The sequence below is a fragment of the Aythya marila genome (genome assembly GCF_965140915.1).
Source record: "Aythya marila genome assembly, chromosome: 3".
In the NCBI taxonomy this organism is placed as follows: Eukaryota; Metazoa; Chordata; class Aves; order Anseriformes; family Anatidae; genus Aythya; species Aythya marila.
Window position 1 is genome coordinate 7,826,901 of NC_139044.1, and position 14,510 is coordinate 7,841,410.

General features: G+C 36.0%; 1 protein-coding gene across 3 annotated transcripts in view; it reads left to right on the top strand.

The window, feature by feature from the left end:
• Window positions 1-14,510, top strand: part of PSME4 (proteasome activator subunit 4) — a 61,931-nt gene that overhangs the window by 23,300 nt on the left and 24,121 nt on the right. For all 3 annotated transcript variants that reach the window (XM_082755766.1, XM_082755765.1, XM_082755767.1), the window contains exons 13-20: window positions 368-432; window positions 529-679; window positions 1,566-1,664; window positions 1,987-2,056; window positions 2,541-2,608; window positions 3,199-3,414; window positions 4,364-4,521; window positions 5,907-6,002. In XM_082755766.1, the coding sequence (XP_082611892.1) occupies window positions 368-432; window positions 529-679; window positions 1,566-1,664; window positions 1,987-2,056; window positions 2,541-2,608; window positions 3,199-3,414; window positions 4,364-4,521; window positions 5,907-6,002 (923 nt within the window). The remainder of the gene's footprint in view (window positions 1-367; window positions 433-528; window positions 680-1,565; window positions 1,665-1,986; window positions 2,057-2,540; window positions 2,609-3,198; window positions 3,415-4,363; window positions 4,522-5,906; window positions 6,003-14,510) is intronic.

Here is a 14,510-nt window from a genome sequence, read left to right on the forward strand (position 1 = left end):
TAAATATGTTAGCAGAGCCAAGTCTGCCACCACAGCTGGCACACTGGCATCCTGCTGGAGAGGAAGATCAGTAGTAAGGCTAAAGGTTGTATCTATGGAGACAGACCCTGGTTTCATCCTGAGAGGTTATTTGGCTAAAGATCAAGGCCAGGAAGTTTGATAGCACAGTGTAAAGAAAACACAGTAATTGTTTCATGTGACGTACTTGAGACTATGCAAATTCTGTTTGGTGGGAAATGTAGTGTGGTCTATATCAACTAAAATTTGTAAGTGTTCTTGAAGTAATTAGTATAGGAAATACACTTGATACTATGTGTCTCTGAGAAGAGCTAACCTTCTGTGCTTCTTTTGCATTGGAAAATTGTAGGTAGAAAGAGAATTGTGCTCTGCAACTGCTGAATTTGAGGATTTTGTACTACAGTTTATGGATAGGTAAGTAAGCTAAGGAAAGGTGAAAGCTTGGCATGAAAACTTTAATACAACTTCCTAGTTCTAATTGCTAAAATTGTACTTCATGTATTTTTGTAGATGTTTTGGACTTATAGAGAGCAGCACGCTAGAACAAACCAGAGAGGAGACTGAAACTGAGAAGATGACTCATCTAGAGAGTTTAGTTGAATTAGGTCTTTCTTCTACTTTCAGTACAATCCTTACTCAGTGTTCAAAAGATATATTTAAGGTATGTAAAACATGGGGCTTTTCATCCAACTTTAAGGCTTAAGTTTGTTGTGAATTGCTGGTACGTTCTGGTTCTTCCTTCCTGCATTGTCCTGTTGTGAACTTCCATGCTTTAGCAAGGAAGGAGCTGGGAGGAATGTTTAGGGCTTCATGTAAATTTATGGTTTCATATGCATTAATGCAGAGCTCTGAAGTACTTGATGGAGAGGAATCCATGTTTTTACATGGATGGATACATTCCTTGTAGGTTGGGTTAACACTATTCCATTTAGATCTATACTACATTTAGTATGTATTTGGATATGTTGCTTTGTACATTTTGACATTTGCATTGGACACTTGAGTACAATTTTGATTGTAATCTTCTCATTAACATGTTGTAAGTTAATTTTTTGTTGTCATTAAAGACTTGTGTTTTTTTCCCGATTGCCTGTAACTATTATAATAATGAACAAACTTCACCGTGTATAATTCAACTTGCCTTGCAAGATGGTAATGAGCCTCCTTAAAATATGCTGACTACTTAAATAGCTAATTCCCTATTTATTTGTTAACTAAGGAATGTTTTGGCTTTACTTTGCTTTCACATGTGAAATAGTAAAGTTTTCCTTTAATCAGTTTGTGACTTGTTCAGGGAAAACTGTTTTTCTCTGTAGTTTCTCAGAAGCGTTCCCAAGCTTTTATCAGTCAATGCAATGTATCTGACCTTTTTTCCCCAAAGTGAACATTTTAGAAGTAGTTTGCCTCTCCAGCTGAAGGCTGGATGTCCCGCTATATTATCTGTTAAAGCACTCTGTGTGTGCACTTCTAAACTTATGGAGGGCCTGGGGGAAAGAATATAAGCATTCTCCTTTTTTTTTATTCTCCATCTTTTTTATTCATTTTAGGTTGCCTTGGAGAAGGTTTTCAACTTCGCCATTTCAAATATATTTGAGACAAGAGTTGCTGGTCGTATGGTTGCTGATATGTGTCGAGCTGCAGTAAAAGTGAGAGAATGCTCCATTTTCACTTGATTTTTAATTTAAAAAACAAAACAAATGAGACAAATCAAAGCCAAAAAGCTCATGCCTCTACTCAAATAAAATCTTTGTCTTAGAAATACAGGTGGTTCCTAATACCATAAAAATGGGTAGTTGCATATAGGAAATGTTTCAAGAGGTTAATTGACAAAGTAGTTTTCTTAATTTCATTTATGTTAAATTTAATATTGAAGATGATTTATTAGAAGATTTTTTTTTCAGTTTGTACCCTGAATTTCATTCTTGCATCTTTTTTTTTTAAACTGGTTGTTTATGATGCTGTTTCCAGTGTCGCCCTGAGGAATCCTTGAAGCTGTTTGTACCGCACTGCTGCAGTGTCATAACTCACCTTACAGTCAGTAAGTTTATAAGATTTTTCATATTTGCTTTGTTTTGACTTAGCTTTCATTAAGCATGGAAGTAATACTGAAATTTTCCATGTTTCCTGATAAATTCATCTTATTAAGATGAATTTATGAATAATATTAATAGGAGATTATTTCTGTTCATTATTTCTTAGGAAAAATTATAAATGCAACAACTATTTATGTGTAATTTCAAGGCAGAAATTTCTCAAGCTACGAGAACACGGTTCTTTTTAAAAAAAAAAAAAAAATGTGCCAGTTCCGAGTGTTTCCAGACATTCCTGAATTACTCAAAGTATTCATGTTTTTAGTTTAACTATAATAAATTTCACTTGGTTGCGGGTGAAATGAGTTGGAATTTTGTAATAGAAGGGTTGGAGTAAACTTCTTGGATGCAAGTATCTGGTTTATAATGTAGTTTGTTTGGAAAACTTCACTGCACTATAGTTACAGCAATGCTTATCGCTTGTTCCTCTAGATGATGATGTATTACGTGATGAAGAATTAGATAAGGAGCTACTTTGGAATCTTCAGCTTTTGTCAGAGGTATTGCAAAGAATATTCTCCTCATACATGTATGTCATTAAATCTTATTTAGTGATCCTGAAAGAAGAAATTAATAAATTCTAATTGTTGTTAAACTATCTGTTAATTGTTAAAATTTAAACAATTGTTAAACTAATTGTTGCATGAATTATGTTGTATAACTTTTTTTCTTCTCTAACTTTAAATGGGACATAAGTGGATGTTGCTTCAAGAACATAAACATATGGTCTGTATGTGGAATAAAATTAAAGCATTTATTGCAATGAGTTGTTGAGGTGGAGAGAACGAAGAGGGATCAATACAGGGAAAATATCTTCTGGTAAAGATAACCTTTTTGAAATGTATCTCACTGTGTGCAAGTAACGCTAGAAAATCTTGAATGAGATCAAGAGGGGAAGTATATCAGTTCCTATGTGTTACACTATTCAATAGTGGTAGAAGTGGTAGTTCATGTGTAAACTCTGATATGAATTTGGTGTGATTTACAGAATGAAAGCTGGTACAGGATCACTTGCACAGTATAATCCTCTCTTTAGTCCTCTAGAATAAAATCCATTCTGTTTACCTTAAATGTTTATGTTTCCTATTAGATCACTCGAGTGGATGGAAAGAAGTTGCTACCATACAGGGAGCAGCTTGGGAAGATTCTGCAGCGAACCCTACATTTAACCTGTAAGCAGGGTTACATTCTGTCTTGTAACCTACTGCATCATCTTCTTCGTTCTGCTACACTTATCTACCCCACAGAGTACTGCAGTGTGCCAGGTGGCTTTGACAAGCCTCTTTCTGAATACTTTCCTATCAAGGCAAGGATTTTCATTTACTTAGGATTAGAGGATTTGACTTTCTTTTTAAAAAACAATCATACACAATATTACTTGTTTTCGTTCTGAGGTTTCTGAACATAGGTAGCAGCAACGGAAAGTGTAATTGAAAGATGCTTTAAGCTTTTAAATGTATAGCAAATATCCATTTACTTAATTATATTGATAGCAAAAAATGAATACTGACTGTTTCGAGTAGTTACGTAGCATGATGTGTTAGTTTAATGGTGTGCGTTTTACAATGACTGCATGGTTATGATAAGGTAATACAAAGCAAGAGTGTCTGTTCATATTTCATAATTTGTAATATATGATGCATTAGGTTGAGACCCTAGTCAATGAAGTGCAGTGGTGTAAACTGTTAAGTTTAAGTGAACAGCAGAATTCTCCTGTTTATCTCCAGACATAAGTATCCAATCACAGGAATCATTATTGCACTGGGACAAACTTAATCTTTCATCTGCTTCTGTGGATGAGAGCTTTAGCCTTTCCTTAGTTCTTTTTGTATAAATGTGATCATCAGATATAACAAGTAATGCTGGGTACATGCAAAAGTGAGTACATCTTTGCAAAATAGTTGCAAAAAAGGAGATAACGGTACTTTCCAGGAATTTACAAGAATTTTTCTGGATTTATATCCAGCCAAAGGAATAACAAAGTTGTGTTTCAGTTAGACCAGTACAGTCCTTTGCCTTTTAGTCCTTTCAGGTATGTGTTATGTTCCAGGTATATGCAGACAATGTACTAGATTTGGAAGTTCTATTCAGTTTTATTGTTTTGTTTTTTTCTTCAGAATTGTCCTGATAACTGCTTTACAGCAGTAGCTAGTTCTTGTTTTTCATTAATAGTAAACACTTAAAATAAAATAAAATAAAAAATTTAAAAAATGCTTTAAAATTTGGTTAATAGGAAATGTCTTTATTTAATATAGGACTGGGGTAAACCAGGTGACCTGTGGAATTTGGAGATCCAGTGGCATGTACCTTCAGATGAGGAAATAAACTTTGCTTTTTATTTGCTGGATACTTTTCTACAGCCTGAGCTCACCAGACTAGAACACTATGCAACTGGAAAACTAGAAATGTCCAGGTTAGTGATAATATGTCAAATGGAGAAGGTGCATTTATCCACTCATGTCTATTTCGCCTAGTTATTGCCAGTTGTGGTGGTGGTACAAAGGTTAAGGAGCATAACAGCATAATGTTACACTGTCTTCTGGGACTATTTCAAGTATCTTTCCAAGATTTTTATTTTTCAAAGAGCATTTAGGTTGGAACTGCATTTCATAAAATGGATACTGGATTATTTTGAACAGAAATACTCTTAGAACAGGAATACTCCTATAAAAAATTCTGAGGATACTTTATGTTGGTATAAAAACTCTTCTGTTCAGGAAGTTCTTTTAATGCATACCACAGGTTTAATTTTAGTTTGTTTATTTTTAATTTTAAAATTAAACTGTTTAAATTGAACTTTAATTTAAATCTTTAATTTTAGTCAGCAAGAAAAGAATCTTCCTCTAGACTCTATCTTTGGTACAACCAAACTACTTGCTTCCCTACTACAAGTTAAAGGATTTGCAGGGACAATGTGTCCCTGCAAAAAAGTGGTAGTGTACTAATCGAGGAGGTAACACAGAGTCAGTGGCATGAACAAAGGGGAAAGGAGGCAAGAATACCTTTAACCAATCTTGTTAAACTTCATTAACATGAAACCATGGCTTCATAGGACAATTTTGTAAGCACAAGATAATCATTAGTGTAGTATGTGCTGAAGCTTTTACAATTATCAATTAGTTAAAGCCGGTTACAAGCAGTAAATATCAAGATTTTTTTTCTTGTTTCAAGGGTAAGAGTTTAATAGTATACATCATTGGATGTTTGATACGACATCCTATGTCGTGCTGTGAAGTGCTGCCCTGCATGAAGCAGGTTGTATCGAACTAGTAAATATTTTTGTCCTACCAAGGCCTCACACTGCTTTATATCTGAAAAAGGCAATGCTCGATAAATTAATGTCACCAAACTGCAATCACAATATGTGCTTCAACTAAAAGAAAGGCTCTGTTTCCTATTCAGGTCTTTAGTTTATTTGTGTGTTTTTCTTTTGCTTTCTTCCTTTTCTCTGTGACACCTTGTATATAAAACCGTTAATTTGTAGTATTTGGGGTAAAGCTGACTGTTTTGGAATTGGTGTATCTGTTTATGCTGAAGTTTCCTTTACTGTTGCAGAATTTAAGATCTCCAAAACAAGATTTTTAGAAAACAAAGTTGAGTGTTAGAGCTCAGTGATCAAATTAGATCGCAAAAAAGCACAGTTTGCTTTCTGTAGTTCACCCTCTTGTGTTTGATACAGCTAAAGAAAAAATCAGCTTTTATATATATGTATTTTTTTAAAAATATGGTTTATCATTTGTATATTTTCAAGCATTTAAGGTAACAGTTGAAGTAATCATGTTTTCTTCTTTGTTTAAGAGATGATGTGCAACAGTGTCTTGCCATAGTGCATAACTGCTTGATTGGTTCTGGGAATGTTCTGCCTCCTCTAAAAGGAGAAAGGGTAGCTCATCTGTAAGTAAAATTAATTTATATATCACAAATATCTTTATCTATTAAATTACTTAATACCTTTTCTTTCTCCTCTGTTTTCTATTGCTATTATCACCCAACAGTTTCCTGTAACTTTTTTTTAAGGAATAACTTCCTTTACTAGTATAAAGATGCAGAAATTTGAAGTGTGGCTTACAGAAACTGGAGTACTTAAAACGTGAAATAAGTTTTAGGGTTTTTTTGTGCAAAAGTTTTAAAGTATGTGACAGCATTGTGTTGCTGATGCTATTTTACATGAAGTAAATGGAAGTTAGGGATTTGCTTGTGGGTTTCTCTCCTTCAAAGGAAGCCGTCAAATTGTAATATGCTGTCATCTTAATCATGTTTTTATCACCCTGAACAAATACATAAACATTCTGAACTAAACTTCTTTCCAGCTGTGTTCTTAGTTTATAACAGGAAGTAAATCCTGTTTGAATGTTCATACCATGTGAATAGTGTCAGAAAAGAACTTGGCTACTGGTGCGAGTATACAGTAGAGCTCTAGCAAAAATGCTCAGGTGAATTTGCATTTTGGAAGTAACAAGAACTTTCTGTTGCATCACAGTAGTTTGGCTTTAAAACAGTCTTATTTAATAGATTGCTGCTTAAGTGTTAACTTGTTTGAGAAAGCGTAATGAAATATTGTTAGAGGCAACTGCGAGTTTAAGTATTTCTGTATCTATTTCTATGTATCATCATTTGAAATACAGAGGGTTTGGCTTGTGTTAAAGTCTGTATTTGGTGACTGGTAATTTGTTTCTGATTGTATTTCTCTCCCCCACCACCACGTTCTGGATACTAGAAGTACCAAGGAGCATTGATTCAGTCTCAAATGCATTAGTTCAGGTGCTGTGAGCTCTTTGTGCAGGGTGAGAGATATCTTCTGTGTGTACTTTTAGAGTGTTGGTTAAGCTGGAGAGCTTAACCATTACCACTGGCTACCACTAAGAATTGTAGGCAAGTCATCTTTTGAAGAGGCAATGTGGGGCGTTCAGACTGATTTAGGAATAGCATCTGGAATAAGGACTCGAACACCTTTCAGTAGGTGTTGACTGTTCCTGTACCAGCAGTATGTGGCTGGTCAATATTGGGGAAAATGTGGGACTGGTGTTAGCATCGCTTCTTGATTCAGTCTGAATCATGCCTTAACCTTAGACTGTCTCTGGTTTTGTTTTTGATGTGGACTGCTTAGGATCATCTCTTGTATTTTGGGGCAGGGTCTGTAAATGCTTAACGTACAGGTTAGAACATTAGCTTATAATCAACTTCTGAATGATTTCAATGCTTAGGGAAGATCTGTTTCATGCAGTTAGTTATCTGTTTTGCCTTATTAAGTATATGCAATCTATGTGAGAGCATGCTAAAATCAATTTGTGACGAAAGAAATCAAAATCCTACTTTTCCTGCATGATCTGCATTATAACACGTAATAGTTCATTCTAGTAAATGTCCATAGAGCTTCGGAATCCACCATTATTTGTTCTTTGGACAGACTTTCTGCTTCTGCCCACTCTGGGTAGGTCTTGCATCCAAACTTCTTATGTTTATGTCAAAGCTTTTTAAAACTGTAATTAATTTATCTTCTCAGTCACTTTGTACAGGACACTGGAATTAGCCAACTCAAATCAAATGAGTTTTGTTTAATAAGCTTCAGCTTATTTGTATAATTCGAATTATCACAAATGGAACATACTTCTTTTAAAGGAGGAAATCTGGGGTAAGAAAAGTGGACTTGTGCACAATTGATTATGTTCTTACTAAAAAGCAATATTAAACAGATTCCTGTGAATGCTGTTTTCTATCCCATATGTCTGTATGATAATATCCAATTTGAACGTAGGAGGTGTCTTTTGCTGAATGTGTTGCTGGAATAGAAAAGGTTTGATTTTAATTGCAATTGTATTGTGAGTTCCTGGGATGTTTTTTGGTTAAGATAGCAGTTGTTTATAATGGAAACTGGCTTGGGAATGCAGTGGAAATGCACATAAAGCAGAGATCTGAAACTGAAGGGCATTTATTGATAGGGACTACGCCAGTTACCCAGAGTGCTTGCTTTGCGAGCTCTGCGGGCACAGTTACCGCTTATCACCAGTGGTGCTGATACTCGCTGTCATGTGGCAGTATAAGAATATTTTGAATGCAGGTATTGGTAAATGGTTTCATGTGTTGAATTAGATGATCTTTAAAGTCCTTTCCAACCCAAGCCATATGCACTATATATTTTTTAAGTAATTCATGTTTGAAACAATCTAGTGTGGGAGATGTCGTGTGAGAATACCTCTGTGCCTCTGAACTCCAGTGACCTGTAGCTGATGACATGCGATGCAATGCAGCATTGTTGTTTGTGCTGACTTTAAGGTAGAGCTGAACAGGTGTAACTGGTAGATTTTCATCCATCTTGATATCTGATGATTAGGATTCCTGAAAATTATTGCCAGGTAAAACAGATGATGTATATCCATTCCTTCTAACCCTCCAGCTGACTTACTGAAGGAAGAAAAGTCATATTGATGGGAGGGTTTGAACCCCAGCAGAATAAATACAGGGATGGAGTGCACATTTTGACTCTCTATGTAGCAGGATGATGAACTAGATGGAATGGTTCAGTTAGTATCTCTCTGCAGGCTGTTCCAACTACTAAAATGCTTTTTCCCTTGAATATATTTTCTGTTTTCACGTTTGACAAGTAACTGATGCCAAAGTACCTGAGAACCTGTTTTGGGGTGTCTGTCCTCAGCCTTGGGTAGGGGACAGCAGAGGATGACAGTGGCAGGAATAAGGGAGAAAGGGGCTGCTCCTGCCCCACAGGCTGCAGCAGCAGTGATGTCTTATGGGACCTAGTTATCAGCTCATCCTTTTGTGGCTAGGCTTGGTTCTCCTCCCTGCTTTTCCTGATTAGGTGTGCATTCTGCTTCCTTAGCAAATACAAAGATTTTATTTTAATAGTTTTTTTCCTAAGGTACACTGATACCTTTGCCTTTTGTAAGCAGGTATGTTTTGTCAAAATGTGTCTGGCTGCTATATTTCAGTTCTCTCAGTCTTGTGTTGCTGATGTTTGTAAGCAGCATCATGAATTTTAACTGATGTAATTAGATCATTATTATGATTGTCAGTTAAATGAGTGACTGGTATGAAGCAAGATGACTTCACTGGTTGAGGAATTATTTTTTTAGCTTAACTAATACAGAAATCTGATGATGAAAATTATATATTGTCCTATGTCACAGCTGTTACAAGCTAGCTAAATGCTTGCTTCATTACTGCACTTCATTATTGCTTGTTGTAATTAACTTGTGTCGTTGCATAAAATTCTCATACTTTAGATGTGAGGTTTTTTTCCGTTGTTTCAGTGGTGTGGCATTTTGTTTGCTTGATGGATGACTTTTAACTCACAGTATTACATAAATGTGGTAGTCCCTGAGGGGGCTGAGAATAGAAGCTTGATGTTTTGTGGAAGTTTTGGTGGAAGGATTGAATCCAGCTTCAAGTCCTTCTGCTTAAGAAAAAGCAAATTGCAGCTATGAATACACAAAACTGCTTTCCACTAACATTATAAGTATTTGCTACTGGTGATTTTTAGCTGCTTAATTCTTTTGAGGTTGCTTCTAGAACAAGAAATTGTTGCAAATATAAGGCCTCTCTAGTAATACGTGGACAGAATTCTGTTCTCCTGCAGCTGTACTGTTAAAATATGATTCTTTTTGTTTGGTTGTAGATGATGTACCACAACTCATCAACGTTCATTTATGAAAATGTCTGTTACACTGTCCACTTCTAGAAACTTTTCATCTTGAAAAGTTTTCTATGGAAAGTCATTTGTTCTATTTCTCTAGAGTTTTTCAGGTTCTGTGTTCCCTAATGTCAAACAGCTGAGAATATCCAATAATTTAATGGATAATCCAAAGATGTTAACGTTCTTTAATATTTCTCCTCGTCAAGAAGAGCCTTTGTTTCATATCTCAGCGGTTTGTGTGTGTTTGTTGAAAATAGATTTGTTTCTTGAATGGTTAACATACAGAGCTTTTTGTTTGTTTTTTCTTCACATGAAAAAGCTTTGTTTCCTTCATTTACATTGCTCAATAAAATGCTGGTTAGAGTAAAGATTGAAAAACTTCTGTGTATCTACAAGTGTATACATTGGTTTGAGTCTTCTGGAATCTCCTGTTGGTCTAGCTTAATGTTTTCACGCCGATTCATTAGTTTTTCTTCTTTTTAATCTTTCAGTGACTGTTAGTCTCTGAACTGAAAAATACTGTTGTGTTTTTTTAACTGAAAGCACATTATTAGAATGACCAACACTTGATTTGGATACAGTCTGTGTACCCAAAAGTACTCAGCATGTGTACATACAGTCAGTATACATATGACCACAGCTGCTGTGAAGTGCTTAAAGAGTGACAGCAAAGTTTACTGAACCTGATCATAAATGGCTTAGATTTCACAATGCTCCAGCTTTTTCTGAGACCAAGTATTTCCTGTGTGTAGCTTGTGTGTAGTTTTCTCCCATTTTGCCCAAGTTTGGGAGTAGAGTTCCTGTGTTTTTTACATAAATTACCTAAATCGTTTACATCCTTCTGAAAATCCCAGTGTAGTTTAATTTAAACAATACCTCACACTATTTTAAATGCGTTACTGTGAATACCACTGTTTTAAGTGTTACTTTGAGCATTTTGTAAGTGAGCAGGTATTCAGGAAGATTATAGGTAACTTAGTAGAAAACAAATTTGTGCACAATCCCTGCACAAGTACATAACCCAAACTTGTTAGGACTGGAGAGGGCAGTTAATATTCATTAGGAAATGGAACTGTAATGACTGTCTCTTAGTGCTGACTTCTTATCTCTTAGCCTGTAGGGATCAAGAAACATACCTCCCTTTAAACGTTATCTGTTTTGGAGGATGAATGAAGTCCCTTCAGAAGTTCTGCATATAAGAGATTAATAGAAAACAAAGTCATGAATCTGTAAAGTGTGTGTATATGATTTATTCCATGTAATTCTGCAAGGAAGAAAGGAGATAAGGGAGGATGCAAGGAGCAATCCTTTAGGATAGCATGAGCGTTGTTTGGGGCTGAACAAGGCGATCAGAGCTGTGGTGAATTAGCCTGTCACAGTTAGAGAAAAAAGATTACTCATTTCTTTTCCATGCCTGCAGAAACACAGTGTGGTGGTTGCCCTGCTGCATGGGGTGTGGGGGTACATGTAAAACTTCTGTGTGCTATCTGCCCTTTTCCGTAAGGGACTGCTGTAACTGTAAATCATGGCCATGGCCTTTTGTTGGAATGACTCTAATTGTGTGCAAGCAGAGATTTTTCAAATACAAAGAACAGAGCTTTCTGAGGTTGGGAGATCTTTCACTGATGTTCAGCTGAGGTCCCATTCATTTCTCTTGCTTGCAGCCTGACTATTACAGAAGTAATCTTTAGCAGCTGGGGTAGGGAAGCAAAAACAGAGTCACTCAAAGGACTTCCAGATTTTCCCCGCCTCTTACATACAGCTTGGTTAGGTAGGATGCTGTATTGCTCTTTTCTTGCTGAAGATGTGGGTCGGAGCTTGTTAAATGTCCTTTCACTGAAGGTGTTCAGGTCAAGGATAAGACCGCTTCTTTTAAATGTGTGAGGATGTGACATCGTATGCTGAGGGGCAGGGCTAGCTAACCTCTCTTGGCATCTCCAGGAAACTTCCCAGCTCTGCTGGGGGAGCTGCACACAGAAAAGGGGACAGTTACTCCTCCACGGTGAGTAACCCTGTTTTCTCCTTGTTCACCTTCCCGCTGTTGTCTTATAGTCTCTGATGTCAAAATAGGTTGATGCAGCTCTTGATCTAATCTTGAACGTGGTGCTGTTTTTTTGGCTTTGGGGTTTTCCTTTCTATTAAAAACTTTGCTCTGCAATTGGTTCAGCAGAGCAATGCTAAAAGTTTTGTTTGTTTCTGAAAAGCTGTATCTTATTACTGAAGTCCTACTTATGTAATGAGGAATATGCCCACAAACACTTGAATAAAGTACTCTGTAAAATGTCTGGGAGTTGAAAAAACATGGGGCAGCAATTTTCTCAAATTAAGATGTTTCTGGCTTTGCACTGTGGTGAATAAAGGAATGAATTCTTTGGAGTTCTGTTTAATTGGAATTTCTTTTCTAGCAATAATTATTGATACTCTGCTCCTAAGTTTTCTTGGCAATTTGTGTTGGATGCTGTTGCTGCAGAACAAAGCACAGTATGATTTGTACCTTGCATGAAGTATTGAAAATCTCTGTCAGTATTGACTACAGTTACGAAAAACATCTGAGGTTGTTTCCTTTTGTATGTCCTAAGCTGTTTTTCTCTGGCTCAGTGGCTGACACTTAAAATGCAGAGTACTGGTAGCATGGATCTTAGTTGTGGGCCAGCCAGAGAGCTTTGCTGCATCTTGAACACAGTATTTTCATCCTGTTAGCAGCCCTGCTGAAATACGTGGTTCTGCCTGGGGAGCGATGTCATGGTGAGTGTAAGGACAGCCCCAGGCTAGCTGGTGGTTACAGGAGGCTGTGTTGGCATGTTCTTGGTCTGTTCAGGAACCTGAAGGGTAGAGAGAACTTGGAGTGTTGTTCTTCCTTTGTTTTAATATTAGAGATTTGGTTCAGAACTTGGCTAGCTGGCAAAGAACACCTGAGTGCGTTTTGCTGGGAATGGGAAGGAACCACCACAATTTGTAATCTCTATTGCCCACCTGAGGGAAAACTGGTCAATTACACTTGAATTTTCCGTGCTGCCTAATGGATAGGAAAGCCGCGCATGAACTTAATTTGTGCATTCGTACGAGGAAAAACTGTTTAAGGGTAAAAATACATTTAAGTGCTTAGAGGAAAATGCTGCTATGAGCTCCTTTACCAATCAACATATCCAGCATACTATATAAAAATAATTGTTTAATGTTTAACTTCCTGGCATTGTTGAATTTATCTGTTGTATTTCTTTTTTTAAAGCAGTAGTATTTGGGGTGGGAAGGTTCTCTCCCTCCCCACGTTAATTTCAGAATTCTCTCTTTTCTGTATCTTTCCTAACTTGAAAGATCTGGTCTCAGGGAAATTCCTAACAAATATTTTTCTAAGTCAATCATGTAGGTGATTCTAAAAAAGCAAGTTTGTGAGACCACAAAAGCTTTATAAATACTTATTTGGGGACAAAATGCTGGTTTCATGTTGGACATTTTGCAAATTCTGAACAGTTAAAAATGATAACTTCACCTCTTTATGCCCAAATCGATTAAGAAAAAGACATTTCATTTGACTTTTGCTGTTGATGTGACTGTTATGAGGTCTGAGAAGTCAGTTTGTTTAACTAATTTTTGGTTGCAAGACATTTAGATTTGCATCCCTTCATATAATCAGCATGGTAATTGTAGCAATTGTGCTTTAATGTGTTGATTTTTACAGAAGAAACGATTTTTTTTTTTTTTTGAGTTCTGACGGAAGTTTGCAGTTGCCTGAAGTCTGAGAGCTTATTTTAGTGTCTGGTAGGGTGTGCTCAGATGTAGAATCAGTTGTTTTTTCATGTGTTACTTAGCACCTGTAATAGGAGTAGAACATTACTTCAAATAGCTTTCTGTTTGCTCTGTTGATGCAATTTTATATGGAAATTTACTTTTCTACAGATTTCTTGCCAATAGTATTTGTTTATTACAACGGTACAGTATTTCTTGTTCCTGACTTTCTTTCCAAAGCACACTGGAATATTTTTTCATTGAGAGTTTGAATTTGCCTACAGTAATATTTTGGGTGGAGAGAAGGCACTTCAAAAAAAAAAAAAAATAAATAAATGGAGGATATGTCTTTTAAATTCATTAGTATATGATGTCTGAATCTATATTTTATGAATGGTTATCTATAAAGCTAATTGAAAAGACCTCAAAATTGATTTAACTTTTTTAAACTAATAAGTTTGACCTAAATCCTGGAAAAAAACACATCACTTTATTTCGGAATCGTTATTAATAACGAACTTCATATAACAGTAAGTATCAGTCCTGTAGATAATGGGCACTTTAAAAAAAAAAAAAAAAAAAAAAAAAAAAAAAAAAAAAAAAAAAAAAAACTTTATAAAGAATGAACCAAAGTCAGAAAAGCTTCAATTTAACTTGTCAGGGAAGGATTCTGTTTCAACCATTTACCCTTCAGCCACCAAATTCATCTGTCTTTCCTTGCCAGAGACAGCTAGCAGCCATGCTTGTTTTGATGAGTGTGTTCATAGGCTTGGCAGTGAGGAAAAATCTGTGGCTATTTAACAAAACTGGTGAAATTTTGTTAAATCAAGGGTTCTGGGTTCTAGGTATCCTTATGGTGTGTACTTGTCTCTGACAAGTTTTGACATGTAAGTAGGGTTGGTCGATAAATGTTAGAGAACTGAAGTGCACTGTTAAGAAACCCAAACCTCTTTAGCGCTACCAGCATGAATTATTAAATTAAATTCTTAAAACGAATTAAACACCAGTAAAGTTCACATAGTCGGTGA